The sequence below is a fragment of the Tachypleus tridentatus genome, chromosome 11 (assembly GCF_004210375.1).
Source record: "Tachypleus tridentatus isolate NWPU-2018 chromosome 11, ASM421037v1, whole genome shotgun sequence".
NCBI lineage: Eukaryota > Metazoa > Arthropoda > Merostomata > Xiphosura > Limulidae > Tachypleus > Tachypleus tridentatus.
Genome location: NC_134835.1, coordinates 6,657,277 through 6,670,231, shown reverse-complemented (window position 1 = coordinate 6,670,231; position 12,955 = coordinate 6,657,277). Strand labels below are relative to the sequence as shown.

The following is a 12,955-nucleotide window of genomic DNA, read 5'->3' as shown; positions in this document are numbered from 1 at the left end:
TGCTTCAGATTTTCACAGGATGAAGTGCAAAGTGAAGTTCTTGTGAAGAATAAAAATATCTTGAGTCATTGTACAGTTTACATATTGCCTCTGAAAAACCTCTAGAACCTCCAACAAGACTCAAAACTGAGCGATTTTGATTAGCTGAATGTTCTTCAAGAAAATAAAGAATATGCTTGATGATTGTAATGTAATATATAGTCACAGATGTCGATGTCACGTAAATTGGATATTCAACAAGAAATGGCTTTGAGAACTAACCCATTATAACTTAGAGTTGTTTGCATCAGGGTTAGTTTGTTTCAAAGAGATGAGTAAAGTACATAAAAGTCTTAAGTGGGATAATAATTTTAAGAATTGTTAAAAAATTTCTATAAAGATAAAAAAAATAAAAATAAAATAATGGCAACATGTGGTGAGAAATAGATAAAATAATAATGTGATACTACATAAAGTAAATCAAATCAATTTAAAAATTTAAGTAAGAATAATACTAATAATGTAAAATAAGTTTTAATTATGAATTCAGTTTTGAAAATCTTTTAGAAGACACATGATGGTCAACAGTCCTGAGACTAAGATCGATGCCAGTATTTAACAGTGTTATCCAGTGAGTTTCTTTAATTTCCCTGCTTCTGTTAGATGTAACATTTGTCTCTTTACCCATCAGTTTAATATCTTTAATGAGTGTCCAGGAATATTAAAGTGTTTTGTGATTGGAAGTTCTTTGTTTTGATTGTTGATTTGTGGTTATTAAAATATCCTCATATGGTTGTTTTTGTTTGAGCTATACACAGAAACTTGCATTTTTGATTGGGTTGCGTAAATAGCATTTTTTGTAGAACGTGTTATGGGTTTAGTGATTTTTTAACTGCATTTGGTTGTCTTTATTCAAAAATGTGTCCAATACCTGCAAGAATTTGTAAGGATAACTTCCACCTGGTGTTGGCTTGAAAGTTTCCTTCAGCATGAACTTAGATGAAGGCAGTTTTATTTTTATAGTATGAACAACAGGAATTTCTGCAAAAAATGAATTTTAATCTATCATTAATATAAAAACAGAAAAAGTTTCTTTACTATCTGGAGTAGAGGAAGATAGGAGAAATGTATTAAAGGATATCAGTTCAGTACAAGTTGATTATAACAGTAAAACCGATGAAGCAAAAAAATGCTATCAACATCAAGATAAAAACTCAGAAATTGAACCAAAAAGTGCAAATAACCTACCAAACATACACCCACTCAATAATTCCAACCTCAAAGACCATTAACTAAGCAATACATGGAGATGAAACACCTAACTGATAGGAAATAGTAATAACAGTAAAATAAATCAGAATCTGAGCAAAAAAATACAAGTTATTTACTTTCTTGAGTTACATGCACATTCAGGAAATTGTTGTATTTCACTGAGTATTTGTACAAAGTGCATAGCTCTCACTTATTTTGGATGTGTTATTGCACAGCCAGTTGGCAGTATGTTCACTTATGATTCAGTAATACTCGTGCTTAGAAAATTTTGTCTTAATCTTCTGGCAACTGTAATAATTGTATTTGATGTTTCAAGTTTACCTAAGTTCTCAACATTCATTTGTTTGTTTTTGTATTACTTGTTTTTTTGTGCTTCCACTTTTGTTTGTGGTATTTTGGTGTTAGAGTTGTACACTGCTGTGCCAGTTTTGTACCGCAACACAATTTGTTTCTTAATATTGTAATTGTTGCAGTTGTTTTTCTTCTTATTTTCCCCTATAATGTTTTTCTCCCTTTCTTTCCAACTTGCTTTTAGTGTTGGAACCCCAATACAGAACTCCTTGTTTCATGCTTTTTTGGGTACACATTCATGGTTAGGTGACTTTGGTTTCAGAACCTTTTTAGTGAAACTAATATGGACCCCTGAACTTGTGAATAAGTTAATTGTCAATATTTTATTGGGTATCATGAAAACATTTGAATCTTGTTTGACTACAACTGAACAAATAGAAATGTTTTATGAGCTTGACAATATCATTGTTTCATTTCACCTCCATACTAAATTTAGTGGATCATGTTATACCAAACATGCAAAATATAAAAAAATAAAATAGCTTAGAATTTAAATGGTATGACTGTAATGGCACAGTCTAGGATAAAAAAAAACACTGGAATGATTCTGCCAAAATAGCAATAACTGGCATCTCTGATTAAATGTAATAACCAGCTAATCTGCAACTAATACAACTACAGCTGTGCCAATTATGACTACAGGACCTTCCTAAACTACTCCAGTTACATACACCCAGTCCTCTAGTCACAGCAAAGTGCTACTCTAGAACTTTCTGGAACTGTTTTTTGACAATGAATAAAAAAACCTTTTGCACCAACATATGTTAAAATCTGACCACACATATATGAAAATGCATCAAATAATATCAACACATCTCATTTACAGATGTTACATGAGCTTCATATGAAACATGTTTTTTTTGTTGATTAATTATATAATGTACAACATTTTAAATAGATGAAATTCAACTTACATTACCCTTTCGTCTCAATATACCAGATGTACAAATGGCAAATTAATAACTTTTTTAAATGAATTAATAAACATTGATGATGAGGTAAATGTTAGATCCATACTATACATTTTTTTCCCTCTATTCCACCTTAAGTACATTCGGTTATTATTATTTACACTCGTGTAACACAATACTATAGCATATTATGATCAGTAAGTCTTACAATAGTAAAAATGAATATTTTTTTTAAATCTCTCCTAAACAGAAAACAGTTTCATAATAATACCAGATTATAAGATAGTTTTTTTACTTCAAGGGTTTTGACTTTAACATATCTTTTTAGTTTTCATATTGGCTGTTTTCTTCAATGGTAAAGTTACATTATTTTCAGTTTATTTTTAACTGTTGTTTAAATTATATATTGTGGTCTAACACTACTTTTGGAATTCAGGCCCTGTTTACACTACAATTTCATCATGAATTCACAGCAGGCCATTTCAACAACAGCACCAAATCAACAGGTATAGTTCAAAATAATTTCTCAAGTGAAAAGCTAAAGCAATCTTCAGCAAGCTATGCATCTTGTTGCACATTTGAGAAGACTAACATAAACAAAATCAACTCTTTTACAATAGACTTGATATAATATAGACATTTATACATGTTAAATAACTATACAATAACTTTTGATACAATGTTTAGTAAGGATTACAATTATTATGTAAATAAGCAAGATTACATCATTTGATACAATAACTTGAGTTACACAATCACCAAGTGATTTACTGCTTCTATAAAGAATTATTAGTTGCAGAGAGTTCAAAGGATAGTAAAACAAGTAAGCATAAACATATGTAAATTGTTCCAAGACTTAAGTTATTTAGAATAAACAAGTTTAGTTTTCTGTTACAATCTGCAAGTATTCTAGAAATAAAAAAAAAAGGGTCATTCAGATTTATTTCATATTGTTCTGTAGTGGTTAGAATGTTGGTGAAGTCTGTATAATATTAATGGAAAAAAATAACATAAAATATATATAGTTGTTTAGAAGGTTTGAAAATGAAATTTGAAAACTAAGATGAAAAAAGGTATTTTTAATCTTACCATGAAAATCACCTTGCACTTAAAATAGTCTTAGTCATACTTCAATATATATATAAGGAGAAATATTTGGTGAAAATACAAATATAAAATTTAGGTTTTTGTGTACAAAATACATGATTATTTGAAACTTGTTACATTTTGTGAAGATACACTTACTATATTAAAATTTATACTAACACTGCGGGTTTTACATTCAATGCTTACTGAAACAAGAAGACTTACCACTTCTTTTTAAAACACTGATGTCCATATGTTTGCATGCAATCTGTCAGTGCTGGAAAAAATAAATGGATTCAAACTACAACTACTAGGCATAGTAGTTTTATAGGATTTATGGCAGTGTGTCACTTTCTGATTGGTTGAACAACTATTTTTAGTATGCTATCAGCACGACTGTATGCTGGTGGTTTTCATTTATACAAGAAATGGGGGGCATTTCCTTAGTATTTGCTTTTTATATCTTTCTTTTTTCCTCAATATTTCCATAATTATTCCCAGCACTGTGTAAGTAACAGTTGGCATATTACGGTACGTAATAATAGGCAACACAAACGAGTTTAACTATTTGCACATGTAAACTTCCAGCAAAGCATACACCACATGCACATATATTTTGTACTTGGAGGAACACCATTAATGTGTCACAATAAGGCCACACAGAAATTTTTGCAGACTGTAACTAGCTCCGTTTAGTGGGTTAAAAGCAAGTCCTCTAATGCATAAACTATGGTGTTTCATACTATTAGTTACAAGATGATTTACACTTAATGTTCGTTGAAAACTTTGAATTACTAGAAACTACTGAAACTGATATTCACTTCATGACAGATGGTAACTATTTGAAAACTCGAAAGACAAAAAAAACTAATGCAAGTCTCTACTTTTTGGCTGAAAAAAGTGATATTTTCAAAAGTATCTAAGCCTATCACAAAGTTCTTAGTAAGTATCTAATATGAGATATACTAGACTTAAGTTTTAATGTGGTAGACTTAACTGTATCTCAAACAAAAAATATGGGGTATACTGTACCCTTAAATGGTGAAAATAAAAAAGACACATGCAAACATATCAATAAAACATGGAAATAGCTAAGTGATTAATAACAGAGGTCTTAAAAATGTAAAAGTTTTCTTGTAAAAGAGGAGCTAAACTTGAAAAGATGACACAGCTAAACTTTCCTCTTTCTGGTCTGTTCTATTAAAACATGTCTCCTGTCAGATGTTAAGTTCTGAAATCTTTACTTTAGCTGTTTGTAAATACAATTTTCTCATAATCACTTCTTGTTTGTACAATATCAAGAGTGTAGTTAGCAATGATTTTATTTCACCCCATTCTCATTTCTATAAGTTTCCTTTTTAAACCTTTTTGTCTGACTGCTGAAAATCACAATCTTGCTAGTTTGCTCTACTATGTTAATCCTTCCACATGTCTCAAACTTTTAGTTATTTTCAAAATATAATTAAACTATTTTATTATCATTGTATACAAACAAACATTTCATTGAAAAGCAGCTTACGAAAAGGTTATGAGGACTTAGGTAAGTATTATATTTCCTGTTTTCCCATGTGTTTTCCTTATTTATTATTATAAAAGTCACTAAAATCTAATTTTTAGAAACTGATGGGTCAAATTAGGTAAGATTGAAAAATAATAAGAACAAAATTTCTTCACAAGCAACCTGTGCATTATGTAATTCAATACAATAATTTGAGCTACATGTTCATAAGTAATTTATGGATTGTATGGCTAGATTATTGTTCAAAGGGTAAGGAAATAATAAAATCAAGTATAAACAGTTGTATACTGTTATGAGCCTTAAGTAATTTAGGACAGATACCTGGACTTTCGTTTACAATTTGCAGTAATTCTAGGAAGGGATAATTTAAATTAATCTACCTATTTATTATGATGATTGAGGTCAGTCAAACTGACAGCTCTGTATAGAGTTAGGACAGAGAAAATAACAAATAATGTACAAGTTTTAGTATTTATTTAGAAGATATTCGAAAATATGCAAATGAAATTTTAAAATTTCCAGATGAATAAAGTATTTTTAATCTTAACATGAAAAATCACTTTGCACTCAATGCAGTCAACACTTTGTGCTTAGTAAAAAATGCTTGGTTCAAAATTTTTGTCTACAAAAGACTTCCAATGTTTACTGAAAGCATGCCATATTTTGTAAAGATACATTAAGTACTTTATAAGTTATATATACCTTCATGGTTAAAGTTATGGTGGTTATGAGGTCATGTAAAATTCATGAAACCACTAGTTAACACTGTTCATCCAAAGATAAGTAAAACATACTTACTGAATTTAGTTTGTAGTGAGTTTCATCAAGTTTTTTTCACTTTAAACACAAATATAGTGGTGTTGAAAGTTTAATTTTGTGACATGACTCTATACAACAAGTAACGAAGAAGAAACTACATTTTTCTAAAGTTAGTTCCACTTGAACACAAGATAACCTTAAAATTCAATTTAAAGTATGAAGATATCAATCAAATAATTCTGATTTCATATCATGAAGGGTTAATAATATATTTCTCCTTAGGCAAAATAACACAGTAAAAGATTGTATGTATGGGTGGAAATTTTATAAAAGTAAATTTCATTTGTATTTTACAAAAAAGTAATATCAGTTCAAGTAACAATAGTTTAATAATAATTTTCACATTATATTTTGGGACATCTTTCACTGTGGGTTTCTCCTGAGAGATTCAATAAAGTAGTAAGTAAGGGCAGTATTAAAGAAGTTTGTTAAAATAAGATATTCCTTTTTGTTATACATCTATATATCACTTTGCACCTTAATTTCATGATTTTCTTTCCAGTTTTATACCCTACAAATTCAATACTTAGAGATTTTGATCAAAAGTAAACTATATAGATCAAAGTTGAAATACCCTTGAAGCTAAATCTACAAAACAAATTTGCACAACTACAAAATCAGTTAACAATAACAATTCTCATACAACTTTCTCTGGCATCCAATGGGCTTTGAACATATATTTATATAATGGTCTTGTTTACACATCTTACTAATGCTATTCTTAAAACATCTTCAATGCAAACATCCATGTATTTCACAGTCGATCTGATACACCCAGGACGATGTTGAATTTATAGAATGGTGATCAGACCACTGCTGAAATTAGCAGATGTTTTAATGTTTTACCAAACCCCTGAGCCTTTTCTTGTAAGTTTTGGACAAGTAAAATTTTCAACTATACTTATAAGGAGATAGAGATTTCACAGAGTGAAAACCAAATATCACCAATAACAAAATAAATTATAACATTAGTCAGGGCAATAAAACTCTAAGAAAATGAGTTATATTGTTTCTGGGCTTTCTCTCTCTCTCTCTATTATTTTTTTATTTCAATTTATACACAGACCACAGTCTGTAATGATATTATGGATACATTTAATGACAACAACTTATTTAATACATAAACAAATCAATTCACCTTCCTTCATCATCTTCCTCCAAAATGCATATGGGTATAAAACATTGTGAGTTGTGTGGGCTTCTAGGATTTACATCTTGTGTAATATCTTCACAACAAGCTTGTGCACAGATGGCCAAACCACCTTGGAGCTACGTGTTGGGTGAAAACTACAAGTTAATGCTGTTCACATTAGTTAGGTAAATGATCTCACTACACACATACACACACATGAAGTTTGTTACCATTTTAAATCAATAATTTAGTAATGAAACAAATCAGTCACTACATTACAACATGCTATAGTTTGGAGGGTAACTATTTAATTCAACAATACACTAAAATATCTAGTGAATTATTCTTCAAAAAAGTTAGCATCTCACCTTTTAATACCTAAAACATAGAAATGTCCGAGTTTTACAAAGCATTACAAAAAAATTTGTGACTTTTGAACATGAAAGTTTTAAATAAAATTCAATTACCTAAACTGCAAGTACAATGTCAGTAATTGTTTACTTATTTTAGACTTCATTTGAAGAATTACGAAGCATCTCCTTTACCTTTAGCATAGTGCAAAGTAACTGTAAACCCAAAAAGGAGACTATGCTATGGTTAAAGGAAATGCTGCTAATCCTACATGTAAAGTTTAGATTAAACAAACAACAAAAGAGTCACTCAACTTTTAATCACTATGTAATTTAACTTTACTGGCTTCTTCCTTTTCTGTTTTGTTGGTTGTTGTTGTTTTAATCACAAAAGAATACTTTTGTAAATAATGATCCCTGTCTCAAATTATTGGGTATATTAAATGTACAGCCTATTACTGCCGTCACATACATGCCAATAACATTCAAAACTATGAATCAGGATTTTGAAAACTTACTAAATATTTAATCCATTCTTTAGTATCCACAATCAGTAATCAAAATCATTAATACAGTTCTTTGCAATAGTATGAAAGAAATAAATTTTCATTTCTCAAATTAAAACAAAACATCTCCTTTTCTCAATGGTAAGTTAATTCTATTCCTCTGTTTTCAATGCTACTAACCTGATGAGAGAGACAAGACACCTTGCTTGGCATGCTTGTCTCACTATCAGTTATCAGTGGCATCTTTTTCTTCGGTTTCAAGTTATCTTGTGACTGGAACCAAGGATGCGAGAAAATGCATCAGCTAATACAAGAAAACAAATATAACATATTTAAAAAAAATACAACTTTTAAGAAGGATATAACTTACATAGAAAGTAGTATGTGACAAAGTCACAAATCTGCTTTGCTAAAAGTGTTCACAATCACTGTGTGAAAGAGCTGGTCTGACTCTAAGCCTCATTATTTAACTGAAATCTAAAAGCTAAAATTAACCAATACAGCTTTCCATCAATTACTGCTATATAAGCTAGATTAAAATATTTAACTTTCACAACTGCTGTGTGACATGTTAATGGTTATAGTGAGACCAAACCTAAAACCTATTAACAGCTCGTTAAGAAACTTAAAGGGAATCATTACATGTAAAATCCAATCAATGAACCTACTTCACTTTCTATTGTTGTGCAATAAGATTTAAGAAAACAAAAGAATAAAGCCATCTATATATAACTGTAAGCAAGTTAACACACTAACAGACCAAAGCCAAAAAATTAATTAATCTGTTTAACCTTCTACTGTTGTATGATAAGTTAACATAGTAACAAATTAAAGTTAAATACATAATGAGTCTGTTTAACTTTCTACTGTCATATAGGCCATAAATTTTAGGGAGCAAGATCACACACTTTAAAATTCCAAGAGTGGATTTAAAAAATCAAAATTACCATGATCGGCACCAACAATGTGAAAGTTCCATTTCCTCTGATTATGTGGCAAATTACCTTCAAGTTGACTTGACTTAAGAGACTGCTCTTATTTGGTCAGTTAAATGCATTGAACATGATAAACCATTATTGATCTTATATGAAATGTTCACCATGAAAGATCATGTGTAACATGCAACTTATTTCATCATTAAATGTAACACCCACATGAGCCCAAACAATTTCATACAATCAAAGACTCAATTTTCTGGTTCAGTTTTTTGTGCAATGCAATAAATTTTGGCAGCACTGGATGAAAAACTGTCTGTGTTTATGTTTGGCAATGGAAATTACAAATTAAAGATATCATCAGCCAGTACCATGACAAAGAATTTTTTTTCTGAAGAGAGCAATATGCTCTCTTTGTGTTTATTAAAATGAAGGACTGGTTTAATGACAAGGTAACACACTAACAGATCAGAAGAGCTATAAAAAGAATGAGCCTTATTTCACTTTTTTATCAACAACTACTGTAAGTCAAAAATGAAATCATAAGAGTTACAACTGAATGAAACTTAAAACTTTCCATCAGCAACTGTAGTAAGGTAAGTTTACAAAGGTTATCCAATTATATTAAAATGAAAAACTGCTTTATTACAAGTTAACTCTCTCAACATGGGCTCACTTAATTTGACCAACCACGTGACCTCTTTGTACTTTTTTAAAACTCCTACGAAAAATATATTTACATCCACTAAAGTGATTTTGGGGCCTATCAGACCCCATATATTTTTCCAATAGAAACACAGTGATTTAGCAACATTCATTACAAACAACTTTAGAATGGCTCTGACAAACATTTTTTTTTACAATTTGAGCAAACAATTTTCGACTGTCTATCTTTTGATCTGCCGCACAAATGGCATCGTCCTCTTTTTGCCCTCTTTGCAGGCGGTTCACATGAGGTTGTTTTGTCATTATCTTTGCAGTAAATTTCTTTGATTTCAAGCACCAATTGCCTTATAAATTCTCTTCTGGCTCTTGATTTATGTTGACAAAGAAATTCTGGATGTTTTGTCGACTATAGAACGAAAGCATTGTACGCAGCAAGATCTAGAATGTTATAGAATATGCAGACTGACCAGCGCTTTGATCGCCTCTTTGTTGTATAATATCTCACCAGTTGATCGAGAGTGTCGACACCTGCCTTCGTTGCATTGTAAAGATTGACGATTTCGGGCTTTCAATTCTCTTCTACTTCACCAGACTGATGCTGAGAACTCAGTAGTAGCACATATTTTCCTGGTTTGTCTGAGTGCCTGAGAAGAGTGATATCGTCATGGTAGAAAAACTTTGGTGATAACTCTCTAGATTTTGCATTTATTTCAGGAGGCAGGAAGGTTCTTGATTTCCGTATGGTTCCAACAAGTCCTGTTCTTTTTGTTCGTAGGTACTTGGCAAGTGTCATTGTTGTGAAGAAATTATCTGTCATTATTGTCCTTCCTTTTCCAAGAAATGGATGACTCAGTTCTCTGACTATTCTTTCTCCTTGATTTGTTTCTGTCGTATTTCCAACCTTTCCAGTATAAATTTGAGCGTTGAGGAGGTAACTTGTCTTTGCATCTGTTAGGCACCAAATCTTTATTCCGTATTTGCCTGGCTTTGTCGGAATGTATGTTCTGAAGCCAACTCTTCCTTTGAAATTACATAGTTGTTCATCCACTGTCAGGTATTTGCTTGGGTTGTAACTGTTTTTGCAATTTTCAATGAAAAAATTCCAGACTCCAGAGATGGCGGCATCTTTGATTTCTCTATTTCTTTGAAAGTGGATGTCAAATCTGATTTTTGAGCACATTTTTTTGAATTTGTCTTGTGTAATCAGTTTTCGCAAAAATGGCAAACCGAATTCGGTTGAAAACATTTCATCTATCGATGCATTTTTGGATTTGCTTATTCCAAGGAAAAGATTAGCTGCGATCCATTTCCAGAGGTCTTCTTCAAAAATTGGTTCTTTCATGACGGTGTTTGTTGAGTGAATGATCTGTTCCATCATATTATTAGAAATGAAAATTTTGAATGTTTTGAATGGTGTAGAGACTCTTGGAGCAGCTTGCCTTGTAATGCCTGGGTTCCCATTGAATATATTGAGAGCTGCGGTTCTCCTGTTGATCCTTGAAGGTGTTGTTGAATAACTAAAATTCTTATCTTTGGACAAAAGTTTGTTCACTGGCATCGTAGTAAGATCTTCTTGATTACTTTCTTCACTTTCAGAAGGGTACGGCACGATTTGTTCATCATTTTCGGCTTCAGAAGGATCATCATCACAACTTTCAGAGTAGTCTTCAACATTATCATGCTCACTTTCATCGTCGGATGGTTTTGTCAGTAAATATACAGCTTCATCAAGAGATATCATTTTTGACACGGTTTGAACATTTCAGCTCCTATATATATAGGATTTGTGAATTCTTCTTGAATATTCTAGAAGCTTCAAGAATATTCTAGATTATTCTAAATACTTCTGTAAAGTTTCTAGAATGTTCTAGAACAGGCGTGGGCAAACTAGGCAATAATCAGGACCGTCTAAAATTATTGTTGGAGTAGAGTTATTATCCTAAATATCCATCTTTTGAAAAGAAGTTGTAAAATTAATATATTTTTACTATAATTTGCTTTTTTCGGTTGCACAGGCCTGTTCTAGAATTATTCAGGAAATAAATAAAGTCATTTTTATGTTTTTTTGATCTGGGGCCTAATAGGCCCCAAAATACCCTTAGTGGATGTTTTAAAAAAAATTTTTAAATATTATTTTGCAAATGTCTGAAAAGTCAAAATATTATTGCTCCTTAAAATATAAAGGGATAGGGTCAGTTAATGGCAATTTAATTTAAATACAAAATTATTAGCCTAATATTAATAACCTTTCAAGTTGCTCTGGGGCCTATTAGGCCCCAATTTTCGTAGGAGTGTTAAGATGTACAGATTTAACACCTCTAACTTCCAATATACTGAGTCTGTCTTCAGAAAACTTGGAAGTCTTTCAAATACAAAAAAAAATATTTTTAGTGAAGTATTTTTAATAAACCAAAATAGAAAATGTGTCCACAGATCTATTGGATATTTGATTTGAATAGTTTATGTGAAAATTAATTTTGACGTTAAGATTACAAATACTCTTTCCTTTCAAACATCTCAGATTTCCTCTGTTTAATCAATAAAGCCTATTAAATACATTTCAAACATTTTTTTTCAGTAAAACTTCACATTTTCTTTGTTATTTTCTCTAACCTAATTCAAAATAGGATAAGTCAGTTTGACCAACCTTATAATCACAAAAAAATCTAAATTACCCTATTTTGCTTTCTGGAATAACTTCAAGTTGTAACATGAAACTACATTAATTTATCTAGAGTAGCTTTAAGCTCTTAACATTATGCATCTATTTATACTCACATTTTATTATTTTATTGCCCTTTGAGCCATGTCCAATTACAATCCCTACCATTATAAGTTGTAAATCACTGTTGGCACATGTAGCTGACATCATGTTATCGAATTATATTACCAACATGCTGCTCACATGCTCCCCTTCATGAAAGATTTTTATGGTTATTTATTTTATTCAATCTAATCTTACAAACCTAAAAGATACATATTTTTACATTTTAGTTACTTTTATAATAATAAACAATAAATAAAAATAAACTACTTACCCAACCTCCTGTAATCAAACAAAATTTAAGGTAATGAAAAGTTATAGTTTGTCTGAGGAATAATTATTCCAGAATAAGTAATTTACCTTTAATTTCTTACTTTTTCAAGGGGTAAAGAAAAAAAATAGAGAAGACGAGTGGCCTAGAGAAAATATCTCACACGTCATACTGTGCAAAATTCAGCAATTTTTAACAATTTTCATGCATAATTAGGACCTTAAAACTTATATACTATTGAACTATGGATTATTAGCTAAGATTTTATGCTATACTAATTAGCATACCATAAATAAATAGTGGTTTAATAAAATTTTGAACGTAAGACACTAAATCTTTCTGTCATGCATTGTAAAGGCTACATGGGACGAAACGTTAACAAGGGAACTACATT

The 12,955-nt window shown here is 30.6% G+C and overlaps 1 protein-coding gene across 4 annotated transcripts in view; it reads right to left on the bottom strand.

Annotated features, from left to right (window-relative positions):
- Positions 1-12,955, bottom strand: part of LOC143231646 (uncharacterized) — a 57,938-nt gene that overhangs the window by 10,943 nt on the left and 34,040 nt on the right. For all 4 annotated transcript variants that reach the window (XR_013017096.1, XM_076466191.1, XM_076466190.1 and 1 more), the window contains 2 exons: positions 8,106-8,229; positions 7,076-7,206 (listed from right to left, as the gene is read on the bottom strand). Coding sequence is in view for 2 of the 4 variants with exons in the window: in XM_076466191.1 (XP_076322306.1) it covers positions 7,076-7,206; positions 8,106-8,168 (194 nt within the window). In the remaining 2 variants the exon portion in view is untranslated. Of the gene's footprint in view, positions 1-7,075; positions 7,207-8,105; positions 8,230-12,955 lie in introns of those variants that run through there.